Source organism: Onychomys torridus, chromosome 11 (assembly GCF_903995425.1).
Source record: "Onychomys torridus chromosome 11, mOncTor1.1, whole genome shotgun sequence".
In the NCBI taxonomy this organism is placed as follows: Eukaryota; Metazoa; Chordata; class Mammalia; order Rodentia; family Cricetidae; genus Onychomys; species Onychomys torridus.
In genome coordinates this window covers 72,382,468-72,399,274 of record NC_050453.1, presented here as the reverse complement: position 1 = coordinate 72,399,274, position 16,807 = coordinate 72,382,468, and the positions used below count along the sequence as shown (strand labels likewise).

Sequence of the window (16,807 nt, the reverse complement as noted above, 5' to 3'; positions counted from 1 at the left end):
TATTTGTTTTCAAAGAATTTTTAGCCCCTGAATCATTGGCATCTAGTTGAAAAGCAGAGCCTGGCTCAGGGAAAGCACCTGTTGGAGAAGTGACTGTCGGACAGGTGACTTGGACAGGTGACTGACAGGTGACTGTCAGACAGGTGACTGACAGGTGACTGTTGGACAGGTGACTGACAGGTGACTGTTGGACAGGTGACTGACAGGTGACTGTTGGACAGGTGACTGTTTGGACAGGTGACTGACAGGTGACTGTTGCACAGGTGACTGTCGGACAGGTGACTGTTTGGACAGGTGACTGTCGGACAGGTGACTGTTTGGACAGGTGACTGTCGGACAGGTGACTGTTTGGACAGGTAAGTGTTGCACAGGAGATTGTCGGACAGGTGACTGGACAGGTGACTATTGCACAGGTGAATGTCAGACAGGTGAGTGTTTGGACAGGTGACTGTTAGACAGGTGACTGTTGCCCAGGTGACTGTCGGACAGGTGACTGGTTGGACAGGTGACTGTTTGGACAGGTGAGTGTTGCACAGGTGAGTGTTTGGACAGGTGACTGGTTGGACAGGTGACTGTTGCACAGGTGACTGTTTGGACAGGTGACTGTTGCTCAGGTGAGTGTTTGGACAGGTGACTGTTGCACAGGTGACTGTTTGGACAGGTGACTGTTGCACAGGTGACTGTTTGGACAGGTGACTGTTGCACAGGTGAGTGTTTGGACAGGTGACTGTTTGGACAGGTGACTGTTTGGACAGGTGACTGTTTGGACAGGTGAGTGTTTGGACAGGTGACTGTTGCACAGGTGAGTGTTTGGACAGGTGAGTGTTGCACAGGTGAGTGTTTGGACAGGTGACTGTTTGGACAGGTGACTGTTGGTCAGGTGCGTGTTTGGACAGGTGAGTGTTTGGACAGGTGAGTGTTTGGACAGGTGAGTGTTTGGACAGGTGACTGTTGCTCAGGTGCGTGTTTGGACAGGTGACTGTTTGGACAGGTGAGTGTTTGGACAGGTGAGTGTTTGGACAAGTGAGTGTTGCACAGGTGACTGTTTGGACAGGTGACCGTTGCACAGGTGAGTGTTTGGACAGGTGACTGTTGCACAGGTGAGTGTTTGGACAGGTGACTGTTTGGACAGGTGACTGTTGCACAGGTGAGTGTTTGGACAGGTGACTGTTTGGACAGGTGACTGTTGCACAGGTGAGTGTTTGGACAGGTGACTGTTTGCACAGGTGAGTGTTTGGACAGGTGACTGTTGAACAGGTGAGTGTTTGGACAGGTGAGTGTTTGGACAGGTGACTGTTGCTCAGGTGCGTGTTTGGACAGGTGAGTGTTTGGACAGGTGACTGTTTGGACAGGTGACTGTTGCACAGGTGAGTGTTTGGACAGGTGACTGTTTGGACAGGTGACTGTTGCACAGGTGACTGTTTGGACAGGTGACTGTTGCTCAGGTGAGTGTTTGGACAGGTGACTGTTGCACAGGTGAGTGTTTGGACAGGTGACTGTTGCACAGGTGACTGTTTGGACAGGTGACTGTTGCTCAGGTGCGTGTTTGGACAGGTGAGTGTTTGGACAGGTGAGTGTTTGGACAGGTGAGTGTTTGGACAGGTGAGTGTTTGGACAGGTGACTGTTTGGACAGGTGACTGTTGCTCAGGTGCGTGTTTGGACAGGTGAGTGTTTGGACAGGTGAGTGTTTGGACAGGTGAGTGTTTGGACAAGTGAGTGTTGCACAGGTGACTGTTTGGACAGGTGACCGTTGCACAGGTGAGTGTTTGGACAGGTGACTGTTGCACAGGTGAGTGTTTGGACAGGTGACTGTTTGGACAGGTGAGTGTTGCACAGGTGAGTGTTTGGACAGGTGACTGTTTGGACAGGTGAGTGTTGCACAGGTGAGTGTTTGGACAGGTGACTGTTTGCACAGGTGAGTGTTTGGACAGGTGACTGTTGAACAGGTGAGTGTTTGGACAGGTGAGTGTTTGGACAGGTGACTGTTGCTCAGGTGCGTGTTTGGACAGGTGAGTGTTTGGACAGGTGACTGTTGCTCAGGTGCGTGTTTGGACAGGTGAGTGTTTGGACAGGTGACTGTTTGGACAGGTGACTGTTGCACAGGTGAGTGTTTGGACAGGTGACTGTTGCACAGGTGACTGTTTGGACAGGTGACTGTTGCTCAGGTGCGTGTTTGGACAGGTGAGTGTTTGGACAGGTGAGTGTTTGGACAGGTGAGTGTTTGGACAGGTGAGTGTTTGGACAGGTGACTGTTGCTCAGGTGCGTGTTTGGACAGGTGAGTGTTTGGACAGGTGAGTGTTTGGACAGGTGAGTGTTTGGACAAGTGAGTGTTGCACAGGTGACTGTTTGGACAGGTGACCGTTGCACAGGTGAGTGTTTGGACAGGTGACTGTTGCACAGGTGAGTGTTTGGACAGGTGACTGTTTGGACAGGTGAGTGTTGCACAGGTGAGTGTTTGGACAGGTGACTGTTTGGACAGGTGACTGTTGCACAGGTGAGTGTTTGGACAGGTGAGTGTTGCACAGGTGACTGTTTGGACAGGTGACTGTTGCACAGGTGACTCTTTGGAGGGATGACTGTTTGGACAGGTGAATGTTGGATATCTACAGTTTGGGGAGAACTCTGAGTTACAAAGCGTCTTTTCCTCCGCCTTATAAGATGTGGGAAGTGTGATCACAAGTAAGTCCTAAGGCTTATAAGAAAGATGTATTGACGGGATTTGAAGGTAAAATGAAATACTTCATCTGTCCCTTTAGCTTGGTAAAACTGCACAGTTGCTAGGATCTGAAATGTTGTGATTAAACACTGACTTCCTGCCTCTTCATATGCAAATCTGCTTAGGGCATCATCCATTTGCATGTGAGTATAAATGCAATAGGGAGTGCTTTGAAAGTCAGCACTGGGTGTCCAACTTTTTGACATTTACAATTTGGCATTGAAGAACTGAACTCCTAGATAGAAAACAAAAAAACAAAAAAATAACCAAAATGGCACTGGAGAAATGCCTCAGTGATTAAGAGCACTTGCTGCTCTTGCAGAGGACCTGAGTTTGGTTCCCAGCACCCATATCAGTTAGCTCCAACTTTGTGTAGCTCTAGATCCAGGGGATCTTCATGGGCCCTCACCTGACCTCCACATGTACATGCATTTACATATAGACACACACACACAGATAAATAAAAATAAACTTAAAAAACAGAATTTTTACAAATTAAACCTCAAACTTACAGAGATCAGTATAATTTGGAGCCATGGACAGACTACCCTGAATTGGAAAATCCTCTCAGTCAGGAATGAGGTCTAGCAGAAGTTTTTGATCACTGTAAAAGAGAAAGCTGAACACAAAGATCCACCAGCAACATGTACTTGAAGGTTCTAATTGAGTCCTCTGGGTATCCTGACTTAATAGCATATTTAAAATGGAACATGATTTGTTCTAATTTCTATAATTCATAGTAATGATGCCTGCATTTTCCCTTCTTTTCTCTTTATCTTTCACAACTCTTCTATATAAATACCCACTGTTTCTTTAAATCACACTTAATTAGGCGAGTTTTCTGTTTCTTTACACATTGTCTCCTGTTGGAAATGGGTTAATCCCGAATCTCTAATAAATATGAATGGACTAAAGAGAATCAGGAGTTCAAGATGATTTTACCTTCCCAGGTATAATTGTTAAAATCTCTACTGTCTCCTGGGATGTGTGAGATTGCATCAATTAAATCATGTCTCTGTAACTAAGTACAGTGGCCGTAAATGTGGCTGTATTCGCCAGTGCCCTCTGTATTTAATTTGCTGGGCTGTAATTGTCAGAACAGTAAATGTGAGGCAGGTAATGTAAACTGTAATGATGGTAATTATCTGAATGGATCGATCATCCTGTTGTCACAACGTGATGTGGGTAGAGGAGAGTTGCAGACCTCCCTATCCATTCCCAGTTTCTGTTTTATTTCCTTGCATGCTCTTCACCAAGACATCTAAAGTGAAAACAATGTAAACTCGCCACCACTGCAGTCTCCAGTCTCTTTCCAGTCTCCTTAGTAATGACCCCATCCCCAACAACCTTTCTCAAAGGAAAGTAAACATCTCACAGAACTGGAATTCTAGGACTCTTCCTTATAATCTTGATACCTCAAGCTTGAAGTTGAAGTTATTTTAATTGAATGATTTGTGTCCTTCAGTATGTGTGTGTGTGTGTGTGTGTGTGTGTATGTGTGTGTGTGTGTGTGTGTGTGTGTGTGTGTGTGTATTTATATGAGATTGCAAATGCCTTGGCGTGTGTCAACCTCAGGTAGCATACCTCATGCAGTGTCCACCTTGGCTTTGCTATGGGGTCTCTTACGGACTGGAACTGGCTGAGAAGGCTGGGCTGGGTGGCCAGCAAGCTCTAAGCAAGGATGCACACTGCCTCTGCCTCCCTAGTGCTGAGGGTGCAGATGCATGCCACCATGCTCAGCATTCATACAAGAGTTTTCAGCATTGAACTCGGGGCCCTGTGCTGACATAGCAGGCACTTCAGAGACCAAGTTCTCTCTCCCAGATTTGTTAATTAAAGAACCAGACTTGTTAACTAGAATAACCTGCCAAAGGCTGCAAATCCCAGCATCGTCTAAATACCTGTGACAGAACTGAACTGGGACGCAAAGTGCCCTCCTGCCCGGGCTGGGGAGAGAAGGAAGTGTTGTCTCAGCTGTTCCTCAAGCAGGTTCAACAGAACAGAAGGGAGACAAGCCGAGAAGCATGGCAGTGGATGGCTACTGGGGAAGGAAGAGTCGTGTGTCTCTTGGGGGAGGGGATGGCTATTGGCGGGCTACCTAGGTCCAAGCAGATTAGCCCATAGCTATGCACTGTGTGCAACACTAATTAGACAATTAGACCACAGTGGATTATAATACTCAAAAAAAGGACTTGCAGTTGAGAGGGAGTTAAGTTGGGGGACAAGAGAACACTTGGAGGGATGGAGTCAGGGTGGATAGAATCAAGACAGTGGCTGCTGAGTAAAGGTGGGGCCCTCAATTCAGTCCCAAAGGTGGGGAGGAGGAAGAAGAGAGAATTGAGTGTATGAAATTTTTAAGAACAAATTGATTGATAATAATAATAAAGGAAAATGAAGTCATAGGATGCCCTGCCTTTCTCATTGTCAAAATCAAAGAACTCAAGTGCAAGTCGCTATTAGTAGAAAATGACCTCTGGGATGCCACAGAAGTACTGTTGCAGCCTGTGGCTAGGGAGGGTGGCGGAGGATAGCCTGGGAGAAAAGTCAACAGCCAGAAAGAGACACCCCACGGTCACATGGTTAGCATTAGGCACAGTGTGAACAGGGCTGCTATGTTGCCTGAGAGGTAGAATGCAAAAGAGCTTATCCACATGGCTATCTCAGAAGGATGCTGTGTTCAGGGAGAAGGAGGGAAAGGGGTGTGTAGCTTAGAGATGTTGTAAAGAGGAAAAACAGAAAGGGGGTATTTCAAGATGCTCTAGAAATAATGGAAAATATAAGACTAACCCCATCAATCATTATCCACTGAAAGGGGCAAAACAAGGGCAGAGTGGGCGTGTAAGAATCTCTGGAGGGTAGGGAGATGGCTCAGTCAGTAAAACACTGCATACATGCATCAGGGCTTGGTTTGGACCCCAGCACCCACAGAAAATATTCTGACATGGCTGCACATACCTGCAATCCAAGCACTGGGGAAGAAGAACAGAAGGGTGACTCTGGGTCTTGGTGACAAGCCATCCTGAGTAAATTAGTGAGCTACAGGTTTATTGAGAGACCCTGTCTCAGAACAAAGCAGAGAATGAGTGAGAAGACGGCCTGTCTTCAGCCTCCATAGGCACAGGCTCACGTGTGAGGATATGCTCACACTCAGGCAGGCAAGTCAATCCATGGATCCTGTGTGAAGGCAAAATAGAATGATTGCATCTGATATACTGGTGTGAATAATAAGAAAAAGGGGAAAAAATCATCTTTAAATATGTAATAACGAGAGGGGGCAAAGGACACTGTTTAATGAAGCATTGAAAGGAAGCAACGGGAGAGAGGGAGAGAGCACACACTGCTAACAAGCCTACAAAAGAGGTGGGCAGAAAGAGGGAAGGAGGGAATCTCACTGAGCATGCGCCTCTCGGTATAGCCTTGACTTCTGGAATCATGCTAATATTTAACATATTCAGAACAATAAAATGAAATCAGAAAGAGGGGGAAATTAAATTTGAGCACTGTCAGAAACAGATGAATTGCATAATGGACACTGGATAGGAGGGCAGAGAACTGACCTGGTCACTTTTGAGCAGATAATTTTCATTAATATCTTCACTCTAAAAAAAGAACATCTCCTCACTTCTCCTGAGCATGGGTTTTCATAGTGTAAGAATCATCTGTACAGGCGTGGAACAAGCTAGTAAATACACTGCGTTTTGGAGCCCAGTTCTTACTGCAGAAAATGGGTCCTAGATATAGGAAATGAAGGCAGTGGGGAGGGAGGGAGGAAGGGAGGGAGGGAGTGGGGAGGGATGGGGAAGAGAAGGAGAGGAAGTAAATAGAAGGGGAAGGAGTGGAAGGGAAGAGAAGGAGAGGAAATGAATAGGAGAGGAAGGAGTGGAAGGGAAGAGCAGGGTGGGAAAAACCACAAGCATACAGTCAGGAGATTATTGGGTATCAAAGGTTACCGGGTATTAACAAGAATTGTGGACTAGCCTGGCAGTGGTGGCACACACCTTTAATCCCAGCACTCGGGAGGCAGAGGCAGGCGGATTTCAGTGAGTTCAAGGCCAGCCTGGTCTACAGAGTGAGTTCCAGGAAAGGCACAAAGCTACACAGAGAAACCCTGTCTTAAAAAAAAAAAAAAATTAAAATTAAATAAAAAATAAAAAAAATAAATAAATAAAAGAATTGTGGACTAGAAAACTCACTCTAAAGGGTACGGTCAGCTCAAGGCTGAAACTGGAATAAGTATGGATCATATTACCACAGCACACATTGTATTTCAGGAAATTGATAACCAGCCTGTGGTTGTGCACAAGAGCATCTTAACACACATATAAGGGATGAGGGGGTCTTATCTGACACCTGCCTTCATGATGCAGGAAAGAGGATGAGAAGGAAAGAGAATGCTTGAGCAGATGTGGCTAAATGTTGATTATCATGATGTGAGGGAAGATGTGTGGCAAGTCTACATGGTTATTAAAAAGTGTGTGTGTGCATGTACCCAACAAAAAACTTACTAAACCAGATGCAGAGACGCTGTAGCTATAAAGGAAACATACTAACCTGTCTACCATCTCAAAGACTACTCTACTCGGCAAACTGATTAAGAGTGTTCCTTCCTGGGCTGATGAGATGGATCAGTCAGTAAAGTGTTTTCTGTGCAAACAGAAGGACCTGAGTTTGATCCCCATAACCCACCCATGTAAAAAGCCAGGCATGGTGCCGCCTTGACATCCCCACCATAATGGACTTCACCAAAGCTATGAACAATGAGGAACCTTTTCTCTGAAAATTGTCAGCTTGTTCTATCCCAGCAACAGTAAAGGAACTGAGAGCATGTCAACACCCCATGACCACATGCTCCGAGGTGCATGAATGCTCTAGTTAGAGGAAACGGGGTAGACAGAGAGATCCATAAGGATCATTCAAGGTATGCCTTTCTCCTGGTCATTTTATGTTCCAGAGTCACTGGCTGGCACCAAGAATAATGCCTGGACTTCATCTTTGAGTTAAAAGCTTTACCTGAGATTCCTTTTTGTGGCATCAACAAGCATTAGGCTGAGACCATGCCAGGTCCTAATGGAGTGGATTTAGGCATTTCTTACATTTACATTTTCTTAGCATAAGATAAATACTGGCATCTTTCTGTGGAACACTCCTGCACAGCCTTGATTTGATTTTCTACTTGCTCAGAATATCAAGTTCCGATTTCTTAGAATCTTAATGTATGCTCGTGAGTAAACCTGTAAGACAGGAGTCATCCTGCGATACTTATAATAGTACTTAGAGCAAACCTGTCAAAAGGACTTCTAAGAGATTACCCGGGGTCCTGGGGAGGTATATTTAGCAACCATATTGAATGAGTTGTCACATAACACAACGTTTCATTGATTTATGGTTGTTATTTCTGTCTCTTACTGCAGGCGGAGAATTCAGCACTGGCGCTGGAAAATGAGAATCAAAGAGAACAGTATGAGAGATGTCTTGATGAGGTGAGGCTGGGTAAGAGGACAGAGGAGAAGCTGGGCTTGTTGAGGATCTTAATCAGGTTAGAGGGCATGTGAGTCCATGCTGCACAGAATTGTAATGTTTTCCCCAACAAAGTTGTAAACAGATGTCCGCTGGTAAATATTGGTCTCTTAGCCTCTCCCTCCCTCTGTCTCCCCTCCCCCATAGATGTGCCTTCTACATATCCCTTATCTAACTTCTCTTTCCTCTCTGCCCTCTCTCCTCTTTCTCCTTTCTCTCTCCTTCTCTCTCCTTTTCTCTCTCTCCTTTCTCCTCTTTTTCTTAACTCTTCCCTTTTTCTCCCTTCATCCCTCTTGATTCTCCCCCTTCCTGCCCTTCATCCCTCTCACTTCTCCCCCTTCCTGCCCTTCATCCCTCCCCCTTTCTTCTCTCTGCTGCCTTTCTTCTTTCTTTTCCTTTCCCTGTCTTTCTCTCCTCTCTCCTTTCCTCTCTCTCTACTCTGATCCTGTCTTCCTTCCCTCCCCTCCTCTGTAACATTTCCAGGGCATCTGTGAGTCCCTGGGATAATTGTCTACAGTCCTTGCACATACTTAGGGTGCAATTCACTGTTTGATGGACTCCTTCTGTCCAAGAAGTACGATCCTTGGCCCTGAATGAGAAAGAGCCACATGTGGGCACGCTGCATGTACAATTGAATGCATTCTCTGAGAAGCGAATCGCAGATTGAGTGGGTGGGGACAGCGTTCACAGTCGGCAACCCGAGGGGGAAATTCAGCCGCTTGAGCACCAGCCAAAAAGAAAAAGGGAAGTCAGGAAGAAAATTTGAGGGCAATGGAAGAAGACGGAGCCCCACGCATGAGTAAACTCAATAAATATTATCTGATAATGATGGCAAGATGAGGACAAAATGGTGGTTGTTGGAGAGTGTCTTGCGGGGGGGGGGGGGGGGGGGGGGGGGCACGATGGGGATGGGTCCTGAAGCCTGCTCAGAGTTCTCAAATTCCTCAGCACCATCTCTCCCTGTTAGGAATAGGAGCTAGTCATACTGTTGCTTCTGGCCACAGTGGTCCACCGGCAGTGTGGAAAAGTTCTCCTCAGGGTCGCCACCATGATGGAAGCCATTATTTAAATGACATAACGTCTTTAGACATCTTTCCACTGTGTTAATTCTCTCACACATTCTGTGAGATTCTATTGCAGGATTACTAGAGTGCAGTTGAACAGAGTTTAGAAAAGATGCCATGTTATTGTGTCCCATTAGTTTACTTGTGGATTACCCTCCCCATCCAGGCTGTCCTCTCTCTCCTTTGACACTGTCCTAGAAGTTGATGGGTTGGACCATGAAGTGTACAAGCCAGAATCCCAGCTATAACCCATTCTACCGCCATGTTCCTCTTCCTTCAGACTAGTCAAATCTCTACCTTCTAAGGATGAATGTTTTGACTATTTTGGTTTTCTCACAGCAGTGTCTCTCCTAGGCTGAGATAATTCCAGACCAGTGTCTCCCCTAGGCTAGGAAAGTCCCACACCAGTGTCTCCCCTAGGATAGGAGAGTCCCACACCAGTGTCTCCCCTAGGCTGGGAGAGTCCCACACCAGTGTCTCCCCTAGGATAGGAGAGTCCCACACCAGTGTCTCCCCTAGGATAGGAGAGTCCCACACCAGTGTCTCCCCTAGGATAGGAGAGTCCCACACCAGTGTCTCCCCTAGGATAGGAGAGTCCCACACCAGTGTCTCCCCTAGGATAGGAGAGTCCCATACCAGTGTCTCCCCTAGGATAGGAGAGTCCCACACCAGTGTCTCCCCTAGGATGGGAGAGTCCCACACCAGTGTCTCCCCTAGGATGGGAGAGTCCCACACCAGTGTCTCCCCTAGGCTGTAATAGTCCCACACCAGTGTCTCCCCTAGGATAGGAGAGTCCCACACCAGCGCTTCTCCTAGGCTAAGGTTTTTCCACACCAGTGGTTTCCTACACTGTGGTGTAGAACTCACTATGTAGCCAAGGATGACCTTGGACTCCTAATCTTTCATCTCCCAAGTGCTGGGATTACAGGCATGTGCCATAATGTCTAGATTATGTGGTACTGGGAAATGGAAGCAGTGCCAGCCAGCTGGGCCATAGCCTCAAGCCCATACCAGTGGTTGTTAAGGATATGCTGTCTAGCCCCACAACATGAGCCATGCCTGGGAACTTGGGATAAATGCTGACTCTCAGGATTCATCCCTAACCCACAGAATCCTGGTGCCCCTCAGGGTGAGTCCAGCATTTACGTGTTAGCAGGCTCCCTTGCTGGTGTCTGAACGCACTGATCCTGCAGTCCTGGGCTCACAATACTGACCACTCCGTCCTTGGCACTTGGTAAACATGTTGTTGGAGAACTCTCCAGATGTGCCTTAAAAATGACCTAACATTCAGTCTTTCCCTTATTGACTATTTCTAGTCATGCAAATTCCTTACTCAAACAAATAGTGTTTGTAACCCTCTGCCCTGTCAGGATCCAAAACCTCCAGAAGGGTGCTGGAAAGATAGCCCAGTGGATGAAGGATGCACAGAGATCTGGGTTTGAGTAGTGGTGCCACGCATGGGGGCAGACCTGTAGTCTCAGCACTCGGTAGGCAGAGACAAGCAGATCCTGGGGCTCCCTGTCCAGGCAGCCTAGCTTACTCGGTGAATAGCAAGTTAATGAGAGCCTGTGTATGAAGAAACAATATAGATAGTACCTGAGGGATGATACCTGAGGTTCACTTATGGCCTCTGCTCATACCCACTGACATGAACACACACACACATACACACACACACACACACACACACACACACACACACAAAACAATCATTCCAGAATCCAAAGTTAAAGCAGGAACGTTGTTGACATAAAAGCTGGCACACAGACTTGGGGGCTGGTGAGGCCAGTTCAGCTTTCCTCAGCCCTGCCCCCCCAGGCCCTTGGTCCCATCAAAGTCTAGGGCAAGAAGCTGGGCGGTGGTGGCACACACCTTTAATTCCAAAACTTGGGAGGCAGAGCCAGGCTTCTCTCTATGAGTCCAGCCTGGTCTACAAAGTGAGATCCAGGACAGGCTCCAAAGCTACACAGAGAAACCCTGTCTCAAAAAAAAAAAAAAAAAGTCTAGGGCAAGAAAGACCAAACAGATACAAGGCTGTTTAAAGGAGCCAATGATCCCCCTGGGTTAAAAGTATTGATGAGCCAGGTTGCACTTTCACCCCTTGCACAGAAATTTCCAGTGAGACGTGACCTGTATTGACCTGTATTCATGACCTGTATTCAGAAGTCAAATCTATGGGCTCAAACCACAGAACTGTGTACTTAGCACGCTTCTCCCTTGGGTCACTCCTTATCCACACAAAGCTCACAGCATTTCTCTGTAGAAACTGGAGTCTGGGTCATGGAGGTGGCTTAGTCTGTAAATCGAAATCCTGAGGACCTGAGTTCAGATCCTCAGAACATCTAATCCCAGTGCTGTGGAGGCAGAGACTGGAGGACCCCTGAGGCTCCCTGGCCAGCCAGGTCAGCTGAATCAATGAGTTCCAGGTTCGGTGAGAGACTCTGTCTCAACAAATTAAGTTGGAGAAGTAATTGAGGAGAACACTTCATGTTTCCATCTGGCCTCAGCGTGCACAAAGGCATACAAGCACATACAGACAGGAATTCCCACATATGCACAGAAAGAGCCGTCTGCTTCCCCTGTGTTCCCCATGCCTGTGCTGTGTGGCTTTCTCCAGAGTACCTCAGGCAAACCCAGATTTTCTCTTCCAAAATCATTTTCCATAGTTCCACTGATACCAGGAGTTTTGAAGAGAGAGTCCCTCTGTTCCTAATTGCAGAAATTAACAGTTGCCAGCAAGGTGATTTACAACAAAGAGCTGCCTACGAACAACACAAATGTTTTGTATTCATGAATACCGGCCTCTGATTACACATGCCTGTTGTTCTGGAACTAATTGCACAGGGTAGACGGTCTGTTTGCAGGCTTTGTAAGAAAATGCCCTCAGAGGGGCAGTTCTGTGTAGTAATAATGTGAAGTGGAAATTCTTTCCAAGGCTTTTTATACTAATTAGTCCGACTAACAAGGTAAGGCCTCATGTAAGTTATTTCCTTGCTACTGAGTTCCATAAAACATACGCTGATGGGCAAGGCATGACTAAAGCGGCCTCAGTCCTTTTTGCCCTGATGCTTGTTTTCGGGGAAAAGGAAAGCTGGCTGACAGTTTGAGAAAACACTAGGAAATGTAAAAGTCCGTCTGTGCTTTTACTAAAAGAGCATGTTTACTAGCAATAGGTAGATACTGTCCATCGATGGATGCACACACATATGTATAGAAAATATATACTCTCACATTCCCTGGCTTGAAAGGTGTGTGTGTGTCCCTCCCCACACTCCCTGTACACACACACTCACACACAAGTGCATTGCCTCCACACACATACGAAGATGGATACATATACCACACACATATGTGCAGATGTACACACCGTCTCACATATATAGATAGATACCTACAATCCCCCTATACATACATAAAGCACATACAATGGCTTGGTAGGTATACACATGTACATGACCACTTAATTTCTCTTGCGTCTTGGTATTGGGGTAGAAAGACCATGCTAAGGATTACCCTCATCTCTTTATGGGAGTTTGGAAGTCTTCATGATTGAATCTGTACTTTCTTAATCTAAATATTTGATGGGCAGTCCACTACCAGGTGGTGAATTGCTATTTATCCACAGTATTGCCTTAGCCACAATTCCTTCCAGACCAACTGTTCCACATACATATGTACAATGTGTGTATGAAATAAACATGATAGCATCCTTTGGACCACTGCGATGCCTGCAGATGGATTGATTCAGTGGCATGTAACAGACCTACATTATGGGCACCTCATACAGGCTCTGGTATCCCGTGGAAACCTTAGACCAGAAGAAGTGAGGATGTTAGAGGACTGTGGAGTCCAGGTCAGAGAAGCTCTTGGGTGCAGTGGGAACTTCGGGAATGGACAGTAGTCAGCAGTGGGTAGGAGGAGTGAGGCAGAGCAACAGAAAAGGGACAGGATTGGAGAGGGGTATCTCAGTGGGAGCCAGAGCCAGTCAGGGTACAGTCCAGAGGAGGTTGGTGGCACTCATGGTTATATGCAGCGGCTGAATTTGCCTGGAGTTGTGTGTGTGTGTGTGTGTGTGTGTGTGTGTGTGTGTGTATGTGTGTGTATGGTATGTTGAGTGTGGTGTGTGTCTGTTGTCTGTCTGTGTATGTGTGTGTGTCTTTGGTGTGTGTGTGTGTGTTGTCTGTGTGGTATGTGTTATGTGTTGTGTCTGTGTCTGTCTGTGTATTTGTGTGTGGCTGGTGTGGGGGGGTAGGGGTGGTGTATGTGTGTCTGTATGTCTGTGTGTGGTGTGTGTGTGTTGTGTTGTGTGTGTGTGTATGTGTCTGTGTTTGTGTGTGTGTGTCTACACATCATATGAAGGCCAGAGGTTAATGCTACTGTCTTCCTCAATCGCCTTCCACCTTGTTGTTTGTTGTTGTTGTTGTTGTTTTGAGACAGAGTCTCTCTCGCTCAATTTGGAGCTCACAGATTAAGCTATACTGGCTGGTCAGCAGGCCTCAGGAATCCTCTTGTGCTGCCTCCCCAGGGCTGGGATTATAGACATGTACTATCATACTCTATTTCTTAGGTGGGTGCTAGGATTCAAACCCAGATCTTCATATTTGTGTGGGAAGCACTATACTGACTGAGCCCTCTGTCCAGCTCCCTGCATAGGGAATCTTTAAATATGCTACTAACTATATTATGTCCTATTCTGGATCTAGTTGGACTCTGCTCTGGCGTGGAGCCTGAGTACTCACATTTTTAAAGCTCTCTGGGGGTTATAACATTCAACCAAGTTTATGAACTGCTGTAGGGAGGGCTTCTGAGTACTAGAGCCAAGTGGTACTTTTATAGTGTGTATAAGTAGATGACACACTAGAAACAAGCCTAGCTAGATACAGCAAGAAGAAACCTTGGGCCACATGGAAATTTGGGATTATTTCCCAGTGAATAAAAAGCTACAAATTGGGGATTATGGTGACTATACCTGTAATCCCATTACTTGGGAGGTGGAATCAGGAGGATTAAGAGTCCAAGATTATCCTTGGCTATATCCTGAGTTCCAGACCAGCCTGGGCTATATGAGACACTGTTTTTAAAAGAGAAAACCTCTCTCCCTCTCTCTCTCTCTCTCTCTCTCTCTCTCTGACCTGGGTGCTGTGTGCCACAGTTTGTCTCAGGAATCTTTATAGGGGCACTTTAAGGCACATCCCACATCAGAGTCTTACAGCATCTTTAAAATTGCCATCTCAGGAATGCAAAAAGAACATAACCTGCTCCTGTTTCTCATGGGTGCCCAGCTGAGCTCATTCCTGACTCCTCTGGTCTGCCCCTTAGTGCCTCCAATCCCTTTGCCATTGTTTCTCCAGGGCTCAGTAAAATTCTCAGTCCACATGAAGTGTTTAATGCATGTTTGTTAAATTACTAACTGAATGAATGGAGAGGAAACAGCAGGAAATTAATTTCCAACTTGTTTTCTTGCAATCCCACATACACGTTTAAACTAATGCCTTCCTTTATCTCCTCAGAGGTAAACAGGCATCTATTATGTACCAACCGTAAACACAATCCAAAGAATAAATAATGAGAAGGAAATAAGAGTACACACACACTTAAGACCAATTCGAATTTGAAGAGGCCATATGGGCTCTGCCTGGGAGAGACTTGGGTTCAAACACAGGCACAGATGCCCTATTTATTGTGTATGACAGAGAGTGTGGAGCACCCTCATTTTACCTGACAAGACTGTTGTACAAAATAACTGAACTCTGGCTGAGGCTGTAGAGTGGGTAGATTGCATTGGTAGCATGCACAGTGCCCAGGGCTTGATCCCCAGCAGTCCATAAGCTGGTTGTCTTGGTACATGTACTTGGAATCTGTACTCTCAACACCCTAGATTCAAGGTCATCTTTGACTACATAGTGTAGATGGACTTTTCTTTGGGCTACCAGCTCACAAAAATAGAACATGGAGACTTATTACTTATCCCTTATTCATTGGGTCAGAGTCTCTCACTCAAAACCGTGGATCACCAACACGTCTAGTCTGTCTAGCCAGCGTGCTCTGGGATCCCTTCTCTCCAACTTTTTTTTTTTTCCAATTACTGAAGAGCCACGATGCCCAGCTGTCATTTACGTGGTTTGCTGGATTTCCACATGGTCCTCACACTTGCACAGTAGGTGCTTTACATTAACCTCTGTATCAGCAGCCCCTTATCCCCATGCTGGCTCTTTTTAAAAGTGGGATCTGAGGGTGAAACTCAGGTCCTCATCCTAACAAGGCAAGCACTTTAGCGAAGGAGCCAGAGCCATCTTGTCTCCACAGCCCCCGATCCACATCTTCTTAGTGACCAGATCCTAATATTCTCCTTCTTGTCCCTAGCTGCCTCTTTATAGTAACCAACGTCCCAGAGGATGGGAAATCCCTCCAAAGAGCAGTTTTAAACATACACATGTTTCATCTAGATTGTGGCTACTTTGCTGATATCAGAGTTGCTTTGTAAGATGAAGTTCCCCAACAGAGCAGGGGAGGCTGGCAGGGGAGGGCTGTCTAGCATGGTGACTTTTCACTCCCTCTAAGGACCAGTTGCTGCTTCTGGCCTCCACCCCAGGGGAGCCCTGGGGCCTTGTCAACTAGGTCAGAACTGACTGTCTCTCATACAGCCCAGGGGAGGACTCTTTTGGAGTCCAATAACAGAAAAGTCAGCAATCTCACCTTCCCATCTCTGGAAGGCAAGTACCTAGAGGAAAAAAGAACAATAGTGTTAAAACAAACTAAAAAAGCTAGGCATGACTGTGAGAATTTACAGTTCCCGTGCTTGGGGAGTTGGAGACAGGAGGATGCCTTGAGTTCACTTGGTGCTTAGTGGGATGGAGCACTAAGACAAGGTGTGGGTGGGAATGTCAGTTTTCTGACAGAATTCCCACTGAGGAGGAAAGGAGCAGATCTGCATTATCTACTAGACCCAGAGCTGGGAGGTCTCCGTAGAAAACCTGAGCAAGTTTGTCCCACAGCCCAGAGGCAGAAGGGCTGTCAGCTCTGCTCGGTGAGTCAGGTCCCTCTGGCCCAGGCCAGCTGCTGTTCTGCCTTTCTTCTGAGAGGAAGCTGCCAGGTATCCCTGGAAGTTATTTGTTCTCATTAACTGGGCCTGGCAGGACATGATTATCTGCAACCCAAGGGCTGAGGGCCCTTGCTGGAGCCTTATGAGTAGGGGCATATCCTGGGCAGCATCATGTGAGCCTATCAGAGATTGAAGGTACCAGCTCTGTGGGACACCTGGGAGGGGTCACCGTTCACACAGCAAGAGGCCTGAGAAGCCATCTTCACTGACCGCAAAGAGGGAAGCATTCATACTTTCCTTCCTCAGATTACCTGTCAGTCCATCTGGTTCATCCACCTCCATGTCAGCAGCTACAAAAATATTGTTCAATTTTCAGGTAGGGCAAACAATTGTCCAAAGAACATGCCAGAGGGAACCTTGTCCAATACAGAGTCAGTAAGCCCAGTGGGCAAGGAGCTGGATTGCA

At 46.6% G+C, this 16,807-nt stretch overlaps 1 protein-coding gene across 1 annotated transcript in view; it reads left to right on the top strand.

The window, feature by feature from the left end:
• Positions 1 to 16,807, top strand: part of Nckap5 (NCK associated protein 5) — a 918,845-nt gene that overhangs the window by 691,098 nt on the left and 210,940 nt on the right. The window contains exon 8 of the mRNA XM_036202994.1: positions 8,130 to 8,198. Within this exon, the coding sequence (XP_036058887.1) occupies positions 8,130 to 8,198 (69 nt within the window). The remainder of the gene's footprint in view (positions 1 to 8,129; positions 8,199 to 16,807) is intronic.